At 40.2% G+C, this 13,113-nt stretch overlaps 1 protein-coding gene across 1 annotated transcript; it reads right to left on the bottom strand.

Annotated features, from left to right (window-relative positions):
* Window positions 1-1,885: 1,885 nt before the first annotated feature.
* On the bottom strand, window positions 1,886-11,211 carry LOC115789144 (AN1-type zinc finger protein 5-like). The gene is made up of 6 exons (XM_030742387.1): window positions 11,002-11,211; window positions 6,075-6,259; window positions 5,809-5,962; window positions 4,831-4,934; window positions 4,453-4,581; window positions 1,886-3,053 (listed from the first exon to the last, which is right to left on the bottom strand). Exons 2-6 carry the CDS (start codon window positions 6,229-6,231, stop codon window positions 2,905-2,907), a joined length of 693 nt encoding a protein of 230 aa, XP_030598247.1. The 5' UTR covers window positions 6,232-6,259; window positions 11,002-11,211; the 3' UTR covers window positions 1,886-2,904.
* Window positions 11,212-13,113: the final 1,902 nt, after the last annotated feature.

The following is a 13,113-nucleotide window of genomic DNA, read 5'->3' as shown; positions in this document are numbered from 1 at the left end:
GGGGGCGGTGAGGAGCATTAAGTGTACATGTTTCTTTCTTGTGCCTGATAAATGAGTACACTCCGCACACGTGTAGCAAAACAGGGAGCAGGTGTCATAATGTGACCCGAGGCCAGCGCTCGCTGCAGCAGACCCCGCTGAGTCACATGGAAGCGACACACAGCAGCCTGGAAATGTCAGCTGGAGGTTGTACGTATCCCTTTTAAGGGAAAATATTACAGCAGTGTCTGAATGTCTACTAAAAATAAAGTAAAATTAAAGGTTAAAGTGCGTGATATTGTGCAACATGCAGTCTGCACTATGGAACAAACACATAAAAGGGCTCAAAAACCTAACATATACATGATTAAATGCTTCGAAAATATAAAACAAGAAGCATTTGCTCTCTTCCCGATTTCTTTGTGCATATTTATCCCACTTAATGTTTCAGATTAAACAAATTTTAATCTCAGATAAAGTACAAAAGGCAGTTTTTAAATAATTTCATTTATTATGGAAAATCTATCCAAACCTCTTAATTGAAGAGACAGATCAACTTCCAAAGAGAGCAGAGGTGACCTCCAAGGTCAGGGTTCATCAGTGTCAGATCGCACCACCGCTTCAAGACAAAGTGGTCTTAATGGAAGATGACACCACTAAAGTGCATACTGACAAATCACTAAGTTTCTAGGAGAACGTCCAGAAGAGACAAAAGTGGAGGTTTTTGGCGAATCCCATGGGCTCTCCGTTAACAGATGCAAAACTGAAGCATACAAAGAACACTGAACTTACCGTGAAACATGAAGGAGGTTCAGTTATGTTGCTGCTTTACTGCATCTGGCACAGGGGGTCTTGAATCCGTGCAGGATCCAAAGAAATCACAAAGCCAGGGATCCTCAAATCCAGGCCTCGAGGGCCGATGTCCTGCAGCTTTTAGATGTGTCCCTGATCCAACACACCTGAATCAAATGGCTGAATTACCTCCTCAGTATGCAGCCAAGTTCTCCAGAGTCCTGCTAATGACTTCTATATTTGACTCAGGTGTGTTGAAGCAGAGACGCATCTAAAACCTGCAGGACACCGGCCCTCGAGGCCTGGAGCTGAGGATCCCTGCTCAAGGCTATCAAAGTATTCTGAAGTGAAATGTGCTGCCTGGTCTCAGACAGCTGTGTCTCAGTCACAGGTCCTCCGACAGGATAATGACCCCAAAACACAGCTAAAAGTGTGGCCTTCTGCGGGCCCTGATCTAAATCCTATTGAGCATGTGTGTGGAAGGAGTTGAAACATGCGTGTGGAAAAGGCACCCTTCAGACCTGAGACAGCCGGAGCAGACCGCTCACGAGGAGCGGCCCAAAATACACGCGCAGAAGTCTCATTGAGAGTTACAGAGATCACCTGATTGCCTCAAGAGGTTGTGCAACAAAATATTAAGGGTACCAACAATCTGTATATAGGTTGCATACCCATAATCCTTTGCTTCGAGCTCACAGCCAGCCACACCGCGCGATAAACGAGCAGCGCAGCTTTGTTTTAATGGTTTCGGTTCGTTATCAGTTCAGGTTTTATTAAAAGTATTTTTATTTATGTGATGGGTGTGCGCCTTACAGTAACACCACACAGTCTCAAACATCTACACCAGAGCTTCTGGATTCAGGTCATTTTGACAAATTTGATCAAATTATAGGGGTTTTTTTTGTACATTTAGTTTTGTCAGGCCTTAATATTTAAGTTTTATTTCAACTGACTGAAACGTTTCAGGATGAAAATCTTGATAATCACATATTTCTATATGGATGCTCTGTACTTTTCTTACTGTGCTGGTTTAACTGGTTTAACACCCAGAGTTTCTGACTGAAACTGAACAATGGGAGACAGACATTAAATAAAGGCTGTGAATTCCTTCCCGTTTAGTGGTGAACATAATTTATTTACAATCATACAATTTATTCTGTGTTATTAGAAGATTAAGCACACAGCAGTGTATAAATAAAGAGGTTTGTACAAACTTGCATAACTAAAAGGGGTAAAAACCAAAATGATTAAGCAGCCGGACCAAAAATCAACCGATAAATGGTAAACTGATATCTAACTTCACTAAGTCACCACCTCTTTCAGCACTCCCAACACTGTCAATTCAACTCACATTAAAAACCTGAAAACATTCAATAGCAAAGTAAAAGACATTAGTGGAGCTAAACCCTCCCAAATGCTTTAGCACACAGTATACTAACCAAACATCCAGAGACAAAATGAACAAATCTGTGACACGTTCGTGGACGGTTTGAAGCAGTCATCTGTCCAAAAATCAACGGGAGAGAAAACGGTCCATCTTCCTCACGTTTAAGGGAAGGAATACGAGCCAGAGAGAAACAAAGTCTCCTAATGAGGAGATTAAAAAAAAAAGAAAAAACTTGCCAAACTGGCATGTCGGGAGGGTTCAACACTGACTTCACAGAGCGATGGCTGCAAACGGAAAAGCGAGAAATCCATTTTGCTACTCAAGCCAGCAGAGAGCAAGCACAGCTGAGAAGTCCCCGAGTCCAAAACAGGCCGTCCGAGCCCCTTCCAAGCAAAGTTCAAACAATTTCAGGAGGATCACAAAAAAAAAAAAAAAAAAAAAAAAAAGGCAAGGAAGCCCCCCCCCCCCCAAAAAAAAGGAGAATCACATTTTTCTCAATCAGTTGGCTCCTGTGACACAAAGCCGCCACACTTTAATCCCAACATTTATTAGTTCAAGATGACCCCGCCAAAGTGTTAAACTCACACACAAACAAGAAGCTGAAAACATGAACATCCATGCACAGGGGCCCCCAAAATACACCCTGAAAGTGTAACAAAGAAAACGAGTCCTCCAGGAGGAAAAGTCGAGCGAGTCCACCGTATGAAAGCCGATCGCTCCCGGGGTTCAAAGTCAGACTCAGTTTTTCATATTCTCTGGATTTTTTCTGCGACGACGACGGGGTTCTCCTTGCGGATCTTGGCGGCAGCTTCGGCTTTGTAGTCGTACGGACAGTTGTGCTTATCGGAGTAACGATGAAGTCCGCAGAAGAGATTCCCACAGCGACAGTCGAACCCTGGAACACCAGAAAAGGAAAGGCAATGTTTTAGAGGACGGGGCAGAGCACACTCCAGCGCGCTTTCACGTTTTACACCCGTGCAGCTTTAGCTGCACCTTTAACATCCTATGAAACAGGAACTTTAAAGTGGACCCATTTTCCTCATTTCCAGCTCTGTTTTTTTATTCTTGGACTTTAGAAGAGTGGCTTTACATTCACAGTCTAAAAATTATCCTTATGACTTGCTGGTAGTTTTTAAGAGATGCACCGATTGCAAAACTAACTGACAGCATATACAAGCAAAAATGAACTTCAATGCTGAATTTTATTTTCATGATAAAAGAAATTAATCTTTCCAGCTTCCCTCAAACTGCAGTAAATTACTGTTTCTTCCTGAAACAACTGAAAATAAAGTGCTCTGCTACTGAACAGAGGTACAGACAATTAACTGAAAATGAGTTTCTGTACACCCACGCTTACCTGACATTTTACCCTGACAGACAAAAGCAGGAGATTCATAACAAAACAATCATGTCCCAGTACATTTATAACCCTTTTCTCTTTACTCGCTTTTATAATTCTGCTTTGATTCTTTGCTCGTACCGAGGCTGCTGACTTGTGGCCCGCTCTGAGCTCTGGATAGTTTTAGCTTTGTCTTTAAAATGTCTGTTTTAAGCTGTGTGAGGGCGATTTAAATATCTGATTATGTCTGTTATGAACAGTTTGGTGGCGGTCCTCCTGCAGTTTACTGTCTTCAGACAGACGTGAGGCTGGCTGTTCAGTCACCAGTCAGGACTGAACACTGGAAATCAGCCAGCTGTGGGCTCTGCCAGGTTGATCTGTGCATCTCTGATAGTTTTAAGGCTTTTAATTTTCATCTGGAAGGGAAGCTTTAATTTTATGCAGCACTTTTTGCAATGCATTTTATCTAGCATTATTTTATTTCATTTAATTTTACTTTTATATTCACTGAACGTGCATGAAAGGTGCTATACCAATAAAGTTTAACTGACTGATACAGCCCGCTCTTCATTTGGCTGCTGAGGAGCAGGTGAAAAAGTAGTAAGAGAGACAACATTACTGGCAAGTTTTGCCTGTGATGGGCCCCTCAGCCCTGTGGAGGACACAAACTGTTTTTTTAAGTTGCCTTAAATAATTTGTGTAGCATCTTAATGTGAGTCCTGATTGCGCTGCAAATAGTTGTGCAGAGAGACACCTAATAATTTGTTACACATGTTTTTGATTTTTTTACAGTAAAAAAAAAAAACAAAACAAAAAAAACAACAAAAAAAAACAAGGCAAGGTAAACAGTTTGTAAGGTCAACTATAAAAGTAAAACTATAAAAGTAGTCAAAAACAGCCAAATATAACCCGGACCCTAGAGGGTTAAAAATCCATAATTTGTGTGATATCTCACCTGTAAGGCCAACCTTTTTACGGCACATGAAGCAACGGTTTTTCTTGGGTTTTGGGGGTTCAGGGGTTTTGGACTCTTCACTGCCAGCAGTGGAGGGATGGGAGGCTGAGACGGCTGGCTGACTCACCACTGGAGAAACAGAAAAAACAATTATAAACTCTGCTTTGGAAAACCTTCATTTAAAGGTTTGTAAAAGTGGTGGAGAAAATGAGTTTTCAACTTTCCAATGCACAGCACATTTTCTATCATTTCCACTTTCGATCACCTCGTACAAACTACCCTTTTTTTCATTTCACATAGAACAAAAGTAAAGCTGTCAGTGTCACAATGTTTTTCCTCAACTAGAAACTCAAGAGGCAGGTCCATTTTGGTGCCCACCTGGCTCTGTGAGCTCCACTTTGCTCCCCGACGCTCCTTTCTCCTCAGAGGACAGACTCATCTCAGTCATCTGTTGTGTCACAGAGACGGCAGGTGAAATCCCACTGCGAAGGATAAGAAAGGAAAAACTAAATCAAGTGGATCTATTACACTCTTTAATATTTACCCTGTTACAACAGTGGGTGTTCATGCTATGTGAGACTGCCTTAAATGCAGGAGTTTCAGATAATTTTTTTCTACTCTTGGATCTGTATGATGTCACTTTCAATGGATATCTGCTAATATGGTCATCTCAAGCACAGAAACAGCCAATCAGAGATGCTCTCCCTTTAAGTCTGCTTAAAGATATTAAACCACTCGTTTGAGTAAATGGTGGTACATAGAATTGAATCATGCAAAGCTACTCTAGAGTCCAAGAGTAAAAATATGGAGCTGGAAATAAGCAGAGTAGGTCCACTTTAATATTCCCATCTTCCATACACACACACACAACAATTTTGAGTCGTACCTTTTTAAGACTACTGTTAATGCGTAATTTGAATATGAATGATGTTTACACTTAAAGGGTGGGTTACATTAATCGTTACTAGTTCCATGCTGATATTTTTTGACTGGGTTATCAATATTTTTTTTCCCCAAATGCATTTAAAAGGTGACACTGAAGTTAAAGGAATTCAACTTGGGAATCAACAAATATTGTTTTTTGTTAGTTATAGCCTTAGCATAGCAGTTCACTGTATGTCAGAGCAAAATATTGCATTTATGGAGCATTACTGTGAGTTGGGAACTACAGATTCATAACAACACTTTGCTGGAAAGAAAGGTGGTATGCTCTCTCTGCGGTGGGGGACACCAGCTGCCTCAAGCAACAACATGGCTGGGAAGACAGACATCTAGAACACCCTGCTTAGCCTACTGCCACCACAACCCAACTTCAGATAAGCAGAAGGCAATGGATGAATGGCTCGGTCCACTCACCTGAGTGCCTCTGCGTTGGCAGCAACGTCAGCGGAGGCAGCAGCGGCCTCAGCTGCCACCTCTGCAGCAGCAACTGCAGCAGCTGCAGCATTATTCAGGGTGGCCTCTAACCTCTGGATGGCTGAAGCCTCAGCTGTGGAGCTACTGCTGCCGCCTGAGGAAAAATAAATTACAACATGCCACAGTGAGACATCAGGGGTGAAGGCAGAGCAGCTGCACACAGAAGTGTGTACGTGTGTGTTTGGGGGGGGGGTCTGAGGTCTTACCCACTCCACTCAAAGAACCGACTCCTCCATTGTTCTGTCGTGACAGGTGCTCCTTGTGGCACACGGAGCACATACCGTTAGTCCTAGGGTTGCCATAAAAACCACAGCCAGTGGCACAGAGCATAGGAACTGGGCTTTGATTGGTCTCCTGGGCCATAGCGATATCTGCCACCTCGTGGGCTGACCTGCAGACCCAAAAAAAAAAAAAAAAAAAAACTTAGCACGGGAGAAAAGGAAAAATCCAAGTGGAGTCACTTGGCACAAAGATGCTACTGAAGAGGAAAGAAGTGTTGAGATTATCAGTAACTATGGGCTAAACCGGAAGCAATTACCTTCACATTTTGTGTCTGATGTGCAGCCTTATTACTAAATCCCACTGAGTCAGTCAGCAGCCGTTCCTAATGAACTGTCACTGAACGCATTACCACCATCAGCCTCACATGCTTCCATCTCAATTACTGTAATAAATTTGCTATAAGTTTCATATCGGTTTAATAGTTACTTGAACAATTAGCTAATCATGTTTTATAAGACTGATTTTTGTTCACTGGGTCGTTGATATTTGTATTATTTTAAATGTGAAATTATCAGCTTGACCAACTGATGTTTTACTTTAGAAAGTCACTTAATTATATTATATTCAACTTTTTTTTTTATTGTTAATAGAATAGAATGCCTTTATTGTCATTATACAGGATGAGATTGGAGGGCCACTCCTGTTCAGTGCCATGAAAGTCAAACTCTCTAAAATAAAAATAAAAATATAATAATCTAATATAATCTAAAAATATACAGAAAGTCTGTGGCTAATTTATTTTTGCATTTTGAAATTAATTTTATTGAGCAAATCTATTCTGTTATAGGTCGTACATTTCATGCCTGCAATAAAAGGAATTTCTCAACTTGCTTCAAAATCTAAAAAACAAAAAACAATAAAATGATAAATAAAATAACAGTTGTTTTAAAAGAAAGGATTTGAACAGGAGTGACAGCACAGCTCATGAGGAAGAAGCTTCAAAAGATCAGCAATTAAGAAAAACAGCACCTGCAGTGCAGTTTTGTTTTATAATTGTCTTTAATCTCCCAGTTTCGCTTCACTGCAAAAGGCTAAAAGTCTATTGTGACTTTTAGCCAAAGGATTAAACACCACAAACACCAAATAAAGAAGAGCCCACATTTTTTCTTTGCCCCCAGCAACAGTACACACCTACAACCTGTAGATGTGGGTTGTTTTTTATTAAGCACCTATGCTCCACTACGTCTGGCACTTTAGTCACTTTTCAAACCTGGAAAATACTAAATAAAAATCCACGGACGTTATCCTACTGCTTCACAAGGATGCGTTCATCTCCTGGCACAAGGACAGCTTTCTCGATCGCTGCTGTGTTCAATGTGAGAGTGAGAAACAAAGACTTCAGAGTGGTGGCGAGAAGGATAAGTGAGACCTTCTGTTGCTTCTAGTTTCCTCTGACTGCTCACTTTACATGTAAATGCAGCTGAAATCACAGCATAAGCTCTGCATTTAACTCACGTGGATGAATATTAACTTCAGATTACATCAAATCCCACAAAAAGAAAAACAGTATTCAGAACATTCATAGTGATTTAAACCATATCTATACAACACATTAATGGAAATTTATCAAGTGTCTGCTCAGATTCTATTCTAATAAAAAAAAAAAAAAACATTAAAACTTTACTTATTTGCTTTTTACTGGAGCTGCAGGGCACATCTCACTTATCTTATTCAGATAATAAAACTGCTGAGGTGTCATCACATGACCCGAGCCTGAAGTGCCACAAACAAGATAACAGTGTGGAGGCGGATTGTAAACCTTCTTGGTTAAAAATGTCATTTATTTAGCGTGAAATGCAAACAGCATTCTTGACCTTTGTCCAGGAAGACAGACTGAAAGTAAAAGCTTCGGCCTCACGCTTTTTAAGACAACATTTGAAATTAGTGGACTTCAGATAAAAAGATGTTACATCATATTTAAGCACCGACTAGACGACATGATTTTTTTTTTTTTTCCTTCCTGTTTCAATGGTCACTCGGATCAGGAGATTAAACGGTCGCACCTTTGTGACTCAAATGAATCACATTGCTGGTCGATAACAATATTTTTGTATTTGCACACAAACAGGCAACTGAAGCAGACCAACACCTCCTGGGGGTGTTCCTGATGCGACTGCACTAATCAAGTCTGAAAGTAAGAAAATCCTTCAAGATTACAAACTGAGCTCAGTCTAATGAACAAGGTTAAAAACTGTGCAGGCACTGCACATCTTTAAGAGCCATTTCAGATTAGTTTGCAGAGCGTGGCCAATGTCAGCAGTGCTAGCACCAGCAGCCTTCTTTCTTTGCAGGTTAAGTGTGTGGTCACTGCCATTTTTAAAGTTTTCTATGGAAAATCTTTTTTCCACCCTGTGTCCTCTCAAACATGGGTGAAAGTTAAATAAAAAACAAATGCAAGGCACCCAGGTGGCTTAGCGGTGAAGCCGGCGACCACATGCATATGCTGCGCTGCAGTGCGGGCGCGCGTGTTCAAGTCCCGTCGCCAATTTGCCCGCGTGTCCGCCCCTGTATCTTTCCCCTGTTTCCCGTCTCTCTCCATTGCTGATAAAAGCCGCTGTGGCCAAAAAAATGCAAATTTAAAAATAATTCAAAAAAAGAAACTGACCAGAATGGACAAGATTAGAAATGAGTAAATCAGAGGGTCAGCTCAGGTCGAGCAGCTTGGAGACGAAGTTAGAGAGGCAAGGCCAAGATGGTTTGGACATGTGCAGAGGAGAGACAGTGGATATATTGGATAAGATATGTTGAATATAGAGCTGCCAGACAGGAGGAAAAGAGAAAGATCTCAAAAGATTCATGAATGTAGTGAAGGAGGCCATGCAGAGAGTTCATGTGACAGAAGAGGACGAAACAGCCAAGGTAAATGCAACATTATACTAAATAATAAAGTAAAATACATTATAAAAAGCTTAAAATTACAAAAAGGCTAAAAGTAATTAAAGCAACGCTTTAAAAATAAAACAAAGTAATACATTTTTTTTTAAATAAAATTACATGTAAAAGCTAATTATAAAGCTAAAAAAGACTAAATAAACTTGAATTAAAGCCAAATACATTTCAATAGCCTAAATAAATTAAATAAGTGAAACAATCTAAAATAAAATACTAGATAGAGATTTAAAATGCAATGAAATGCTAAAAAATATATATAAAATTCCAAGAAAAAAAATCTACATAAAATACAATATGCTAGATAAAATCTTTTAAAAAAGAAAAAAAAGAAACATGTATAACAAAGTAATATAAATTTCCTTCCTCAAACCTGAGACCAACTTCCTGTGAGCCAGACTTACTCTAGTAAACATGGCTTTGTGATGACTAACATTTTTAAAGGAAGTTGTAAAGATGATGCTTCAGGGCAAACCAACGATCTACAGTTACAGTTACAGACAGTACAGAGGGGAACCAAAAAGGGAAGAATTCGCATCACCAAGTGCGTGTTCTGGTTAAACGCATCAAGTCTTCCTCCTTTTCCCGAACTGTGGATAGTAACCCACCACTGCAATGTGCAGCTTCACGTGTGCGTGACTGCAGACTGCGGAGCTCCACTTCCAGCCAGGATCACATGGACATGAGCATGAGGGCTTTCCACGGTCACAGGAGTGCAATGTGATCTCCAAAGCGCGCACACACTCGCGCAAACTCACGAGTTACCTCAACACACCGAGGCTGTGAACACATCTATTTATAGACAACCTCGGGAGTCTTGCAGCCAGAGCTGGAATCGTGCTTAAATCGTGTCCAAGTCAGAGCAAGGTTTCTCCTTAAACACAAAAAAAAGAGCCCACACACTTTGCCGGAACATGCAGGGGAGGACTTTGAACACATCCTCACAGGGATAACAAAAATCCCTACAACACCTGTGGATAACACAAAGAGCTACTGGAGCACGTTTATCACCCAGACAAAAGGCATCTCACTCCCCAGCCCTGCTTCTCCCTTCATTCAGGGGACAAACAAGCATTTATAGATCTTCAAAAGGCTCAGTCAAGCGAGTAAATATCCTTTATCCTAAACTACTTCACGGCAAACAAACAGGGCCACACAGCCGAGTTACTTCACCAAATCCACTGAGTCATGCTAGCAAGCTAATGCACGCTGGTAGCGTTTTTACCCCTTTAAAACAAAGAAATAAGTGTTCCTCGTGATGCTCGGTAGAGCCGTGGGTATTCTTCCAAGTTCAAGCTGTGGTTTAAAGGGTTAGTTGGAAATAATGAAAACAACTAAAGCCAGGCTCATTGCTAAGTAAGACTCTCCTGATCTCCCCGTTAACATGCTAAAAGCTAGCTGCGCGGCTAGCACGGCTTATTTGCTTTGTTGGCTCTTTGATTTTCTTTTGTTTAGAAGCGCAGAAAAATGAATAAACCGAAGTCTATACGAGTTGAAAATAAAAGGATAAAGGGAATAAAATAGACACTAATAAATAACTCTTGCAATGTCGATGCAAGTTAGAGAACCTGGGAAAAATCCAGACGCTATATTGGTGATGCTGATAGATAAGTTTTTTAAAAAGGCAATTTTTAGATAGTGGACGCGTCGATCTTTAAATATCTCTAGGGTTAGTATCAGATTTAGTCGCTATATATTATCTAAGTCTATTTAACGTTCAGTCTTACGGTTGGAAAAGTTTTTAGGGACACGTGTTAAGCAGCTAGACAGCCTTTCTTTAATCCGCGCTAATTAAGTAAGCCAATTTTACACCAACGTGGAGGCTACTCGTTTTGGAAAATGTGATTTTTAAATAGTTTGAGGCTGCATTCACTCATAAGTTCAGACACTTCCCGAAACAACTACTAACCAACCAACCACCTAACCAGCAGACTGTGGTTTACCTAATCGACGTTAACTTACCTTTTTGTGCCAGAGAAACGTTGTTTTTTCCGGTTAACAGAGGCAACTGGAATTATCTTGGAGCTAACTAACTAGGGCCGTCTAGGTTTAATCGTCGCTTGTTCCCTTTTCTCTTCGGTCTCTCCGTCTTGGAGTCTCGGTAGCTGCTCCCGCTGACGTCCTCAGTCTCGGAGAGATAGTGGCATCTGTTTAGTTTTACGTGTTGCGTTTGCGTCCTCTCTGTTTCCGGTACACGTCATGGAAATTGTGATCTTCTGATTGGAGGGCAGGGTTATTGGAGAAGAGCCACTGAAGAGTTCAATGCAGAGCGTTCCTTGTTTCTAAAAACATACCTTTACCCCAGATAAAGCCCCGACAGAGAAAAACATATTTCAAAACATTAACACAGCACTTAAATTCATAAAAGTTAAGTTAAATTCCAAAGGTACTGCTTCAGTGATTTCTTAAAAGTGATGAAGTGATTTGAGAGGATAGAGATAGTCATTACCCATATTAAAAAAGACCACCATGGACTCTTCACAGTATGCATATAGACAGTGTTGTGCTAAATAGTGATTAACGGTATTTGCAAAAAAAAAAAAAAAAGAATAACTGACTTGTTGACCTCTAATCTGTAAATCATGTCAAACAGATGTGTCATGTTTTGTACAGTTTTATTCTTGTCATGAATGATATCAAGTCATTTTGAGCCAGAAAGACTATTCCAGTCACAAGGTAGAAGCTGCAATAACATTTATATATTTTTTATTTATCATGGTAAAACTGTCATTGACATTTAAAATGTCTTTTTTTCACAGAGATCTGGCCAAGAGGGCTGCAAAAATTGCAACAAATATAAGATTACAGTTCTATAAAGATATTTTAAGTGCCCAAAAAGTACAGGATTGATAATAATGTAGATATTATAATGCAAGGTTGTAAAGATACTTGCAAAATGAGTTATTTCTTTATTTTACATGTAAGCCCTTCAAATATCCTGTTGACTAAAGTCTATTTGTCAACATAAGAAACAATATTACACATAAAAACAAAATCACATAGAAACATCAGAAAGCATTTTTTTTTTTTTTTTGGCACAACTGATGATGCTGTCAGTTCTACCATTCATGAAGGCCTCACATACATACAGTTGTCAGAATTTTACATACACTCATCATGGGCATGAATGTTGTGGTAATTTGGGGGTCTAATGTTTTCTTTGAACTGTTCGTTTTTCAGGGTGGAATGAAAAAACAAGAACTGCATGTACAAGTTTGAGTTTAGTTCAGATTTACAGGGTCAAAAATATAAATACAGACTCAAGTATACATATACACTCATATCTTTTAAATAAGTGGTGCTGAAGATTCTACGGTGTCTTTTAACTTGATAAGGCCAAGGCCTATTAACTTCATATTAGTGATCATGATTAACTACAATGGGTAGTTTCTCTTTGCCAGCATAAAAAGGATTTGTCTGGCAGCACCCATTGGACTGTACAATACTGAGAACAATGGGAAAATCCAAGAAACTCAGTGAGGATCTAAGAAGGAGAACTGTAGATTTACACAAGCTGGAAAGGTCTCTTGAAGCCATTTCTAAACAACTGCATATTCTAAGAGCATCAGTTCAAACAATTATACGTGCAAATTATTTGGCTGTGTCACCACTTTGCCAAGGTCTGGGATAAAACCCAAACTGTCACCCTCAGATTAGTGGGAATTGGTTAGGATGTTCAGGAACCACCAAGGCTCGAGCCTGCCATGAACTGGAAACTGCTGGAACACAGCGTCACTGTCCACAGTGAAGCCAGTTTTACATCACTATGGACTGACAGGGTGATGACTGAGAAAGAAGCTACTGCTCCAAAATTGACATCATCAAGCTCGACTAAAATTTGCAGCCGCCCACATGGACGAGCCAATTGCCTTCTGGAGAAAAGTTTTATGGTCAGATGAGACAAAGATTGCGCTATTTGGCCACAATGACAAGAGATATGATTGGAGGAGTAAAGGTGAGGCTTTCAAACATAAGAACAGTGTAGCAGCTGCTAAGCATGGTGCTGGTAGCATCATGCTTTGTGGCTGTTTTGCTGTCATTGGCACCTCCAGATTCTTCAACTTCACCTCAAAT

Source organism: Archocentrus centrarchus, chromosome 12 (genome assembly GCF_007364275.1).
Source record: "Archocentrus centrarchus isolate MPI-CPG fArcCen1 chromosome 12, fArcCen1, whole genome shotgun sequence".
Lineage (NCBI taxonomy): Eukaryota > Metazoa > Chordata > Actinopteri > Cichliformes > Cichlidae > Archocentrus > Archocentrus centrarchus.
Note: the sequence above shows the minus strand (reverse complement) of the source record. Positions and strands in the feature narration are given on the sequence as shown.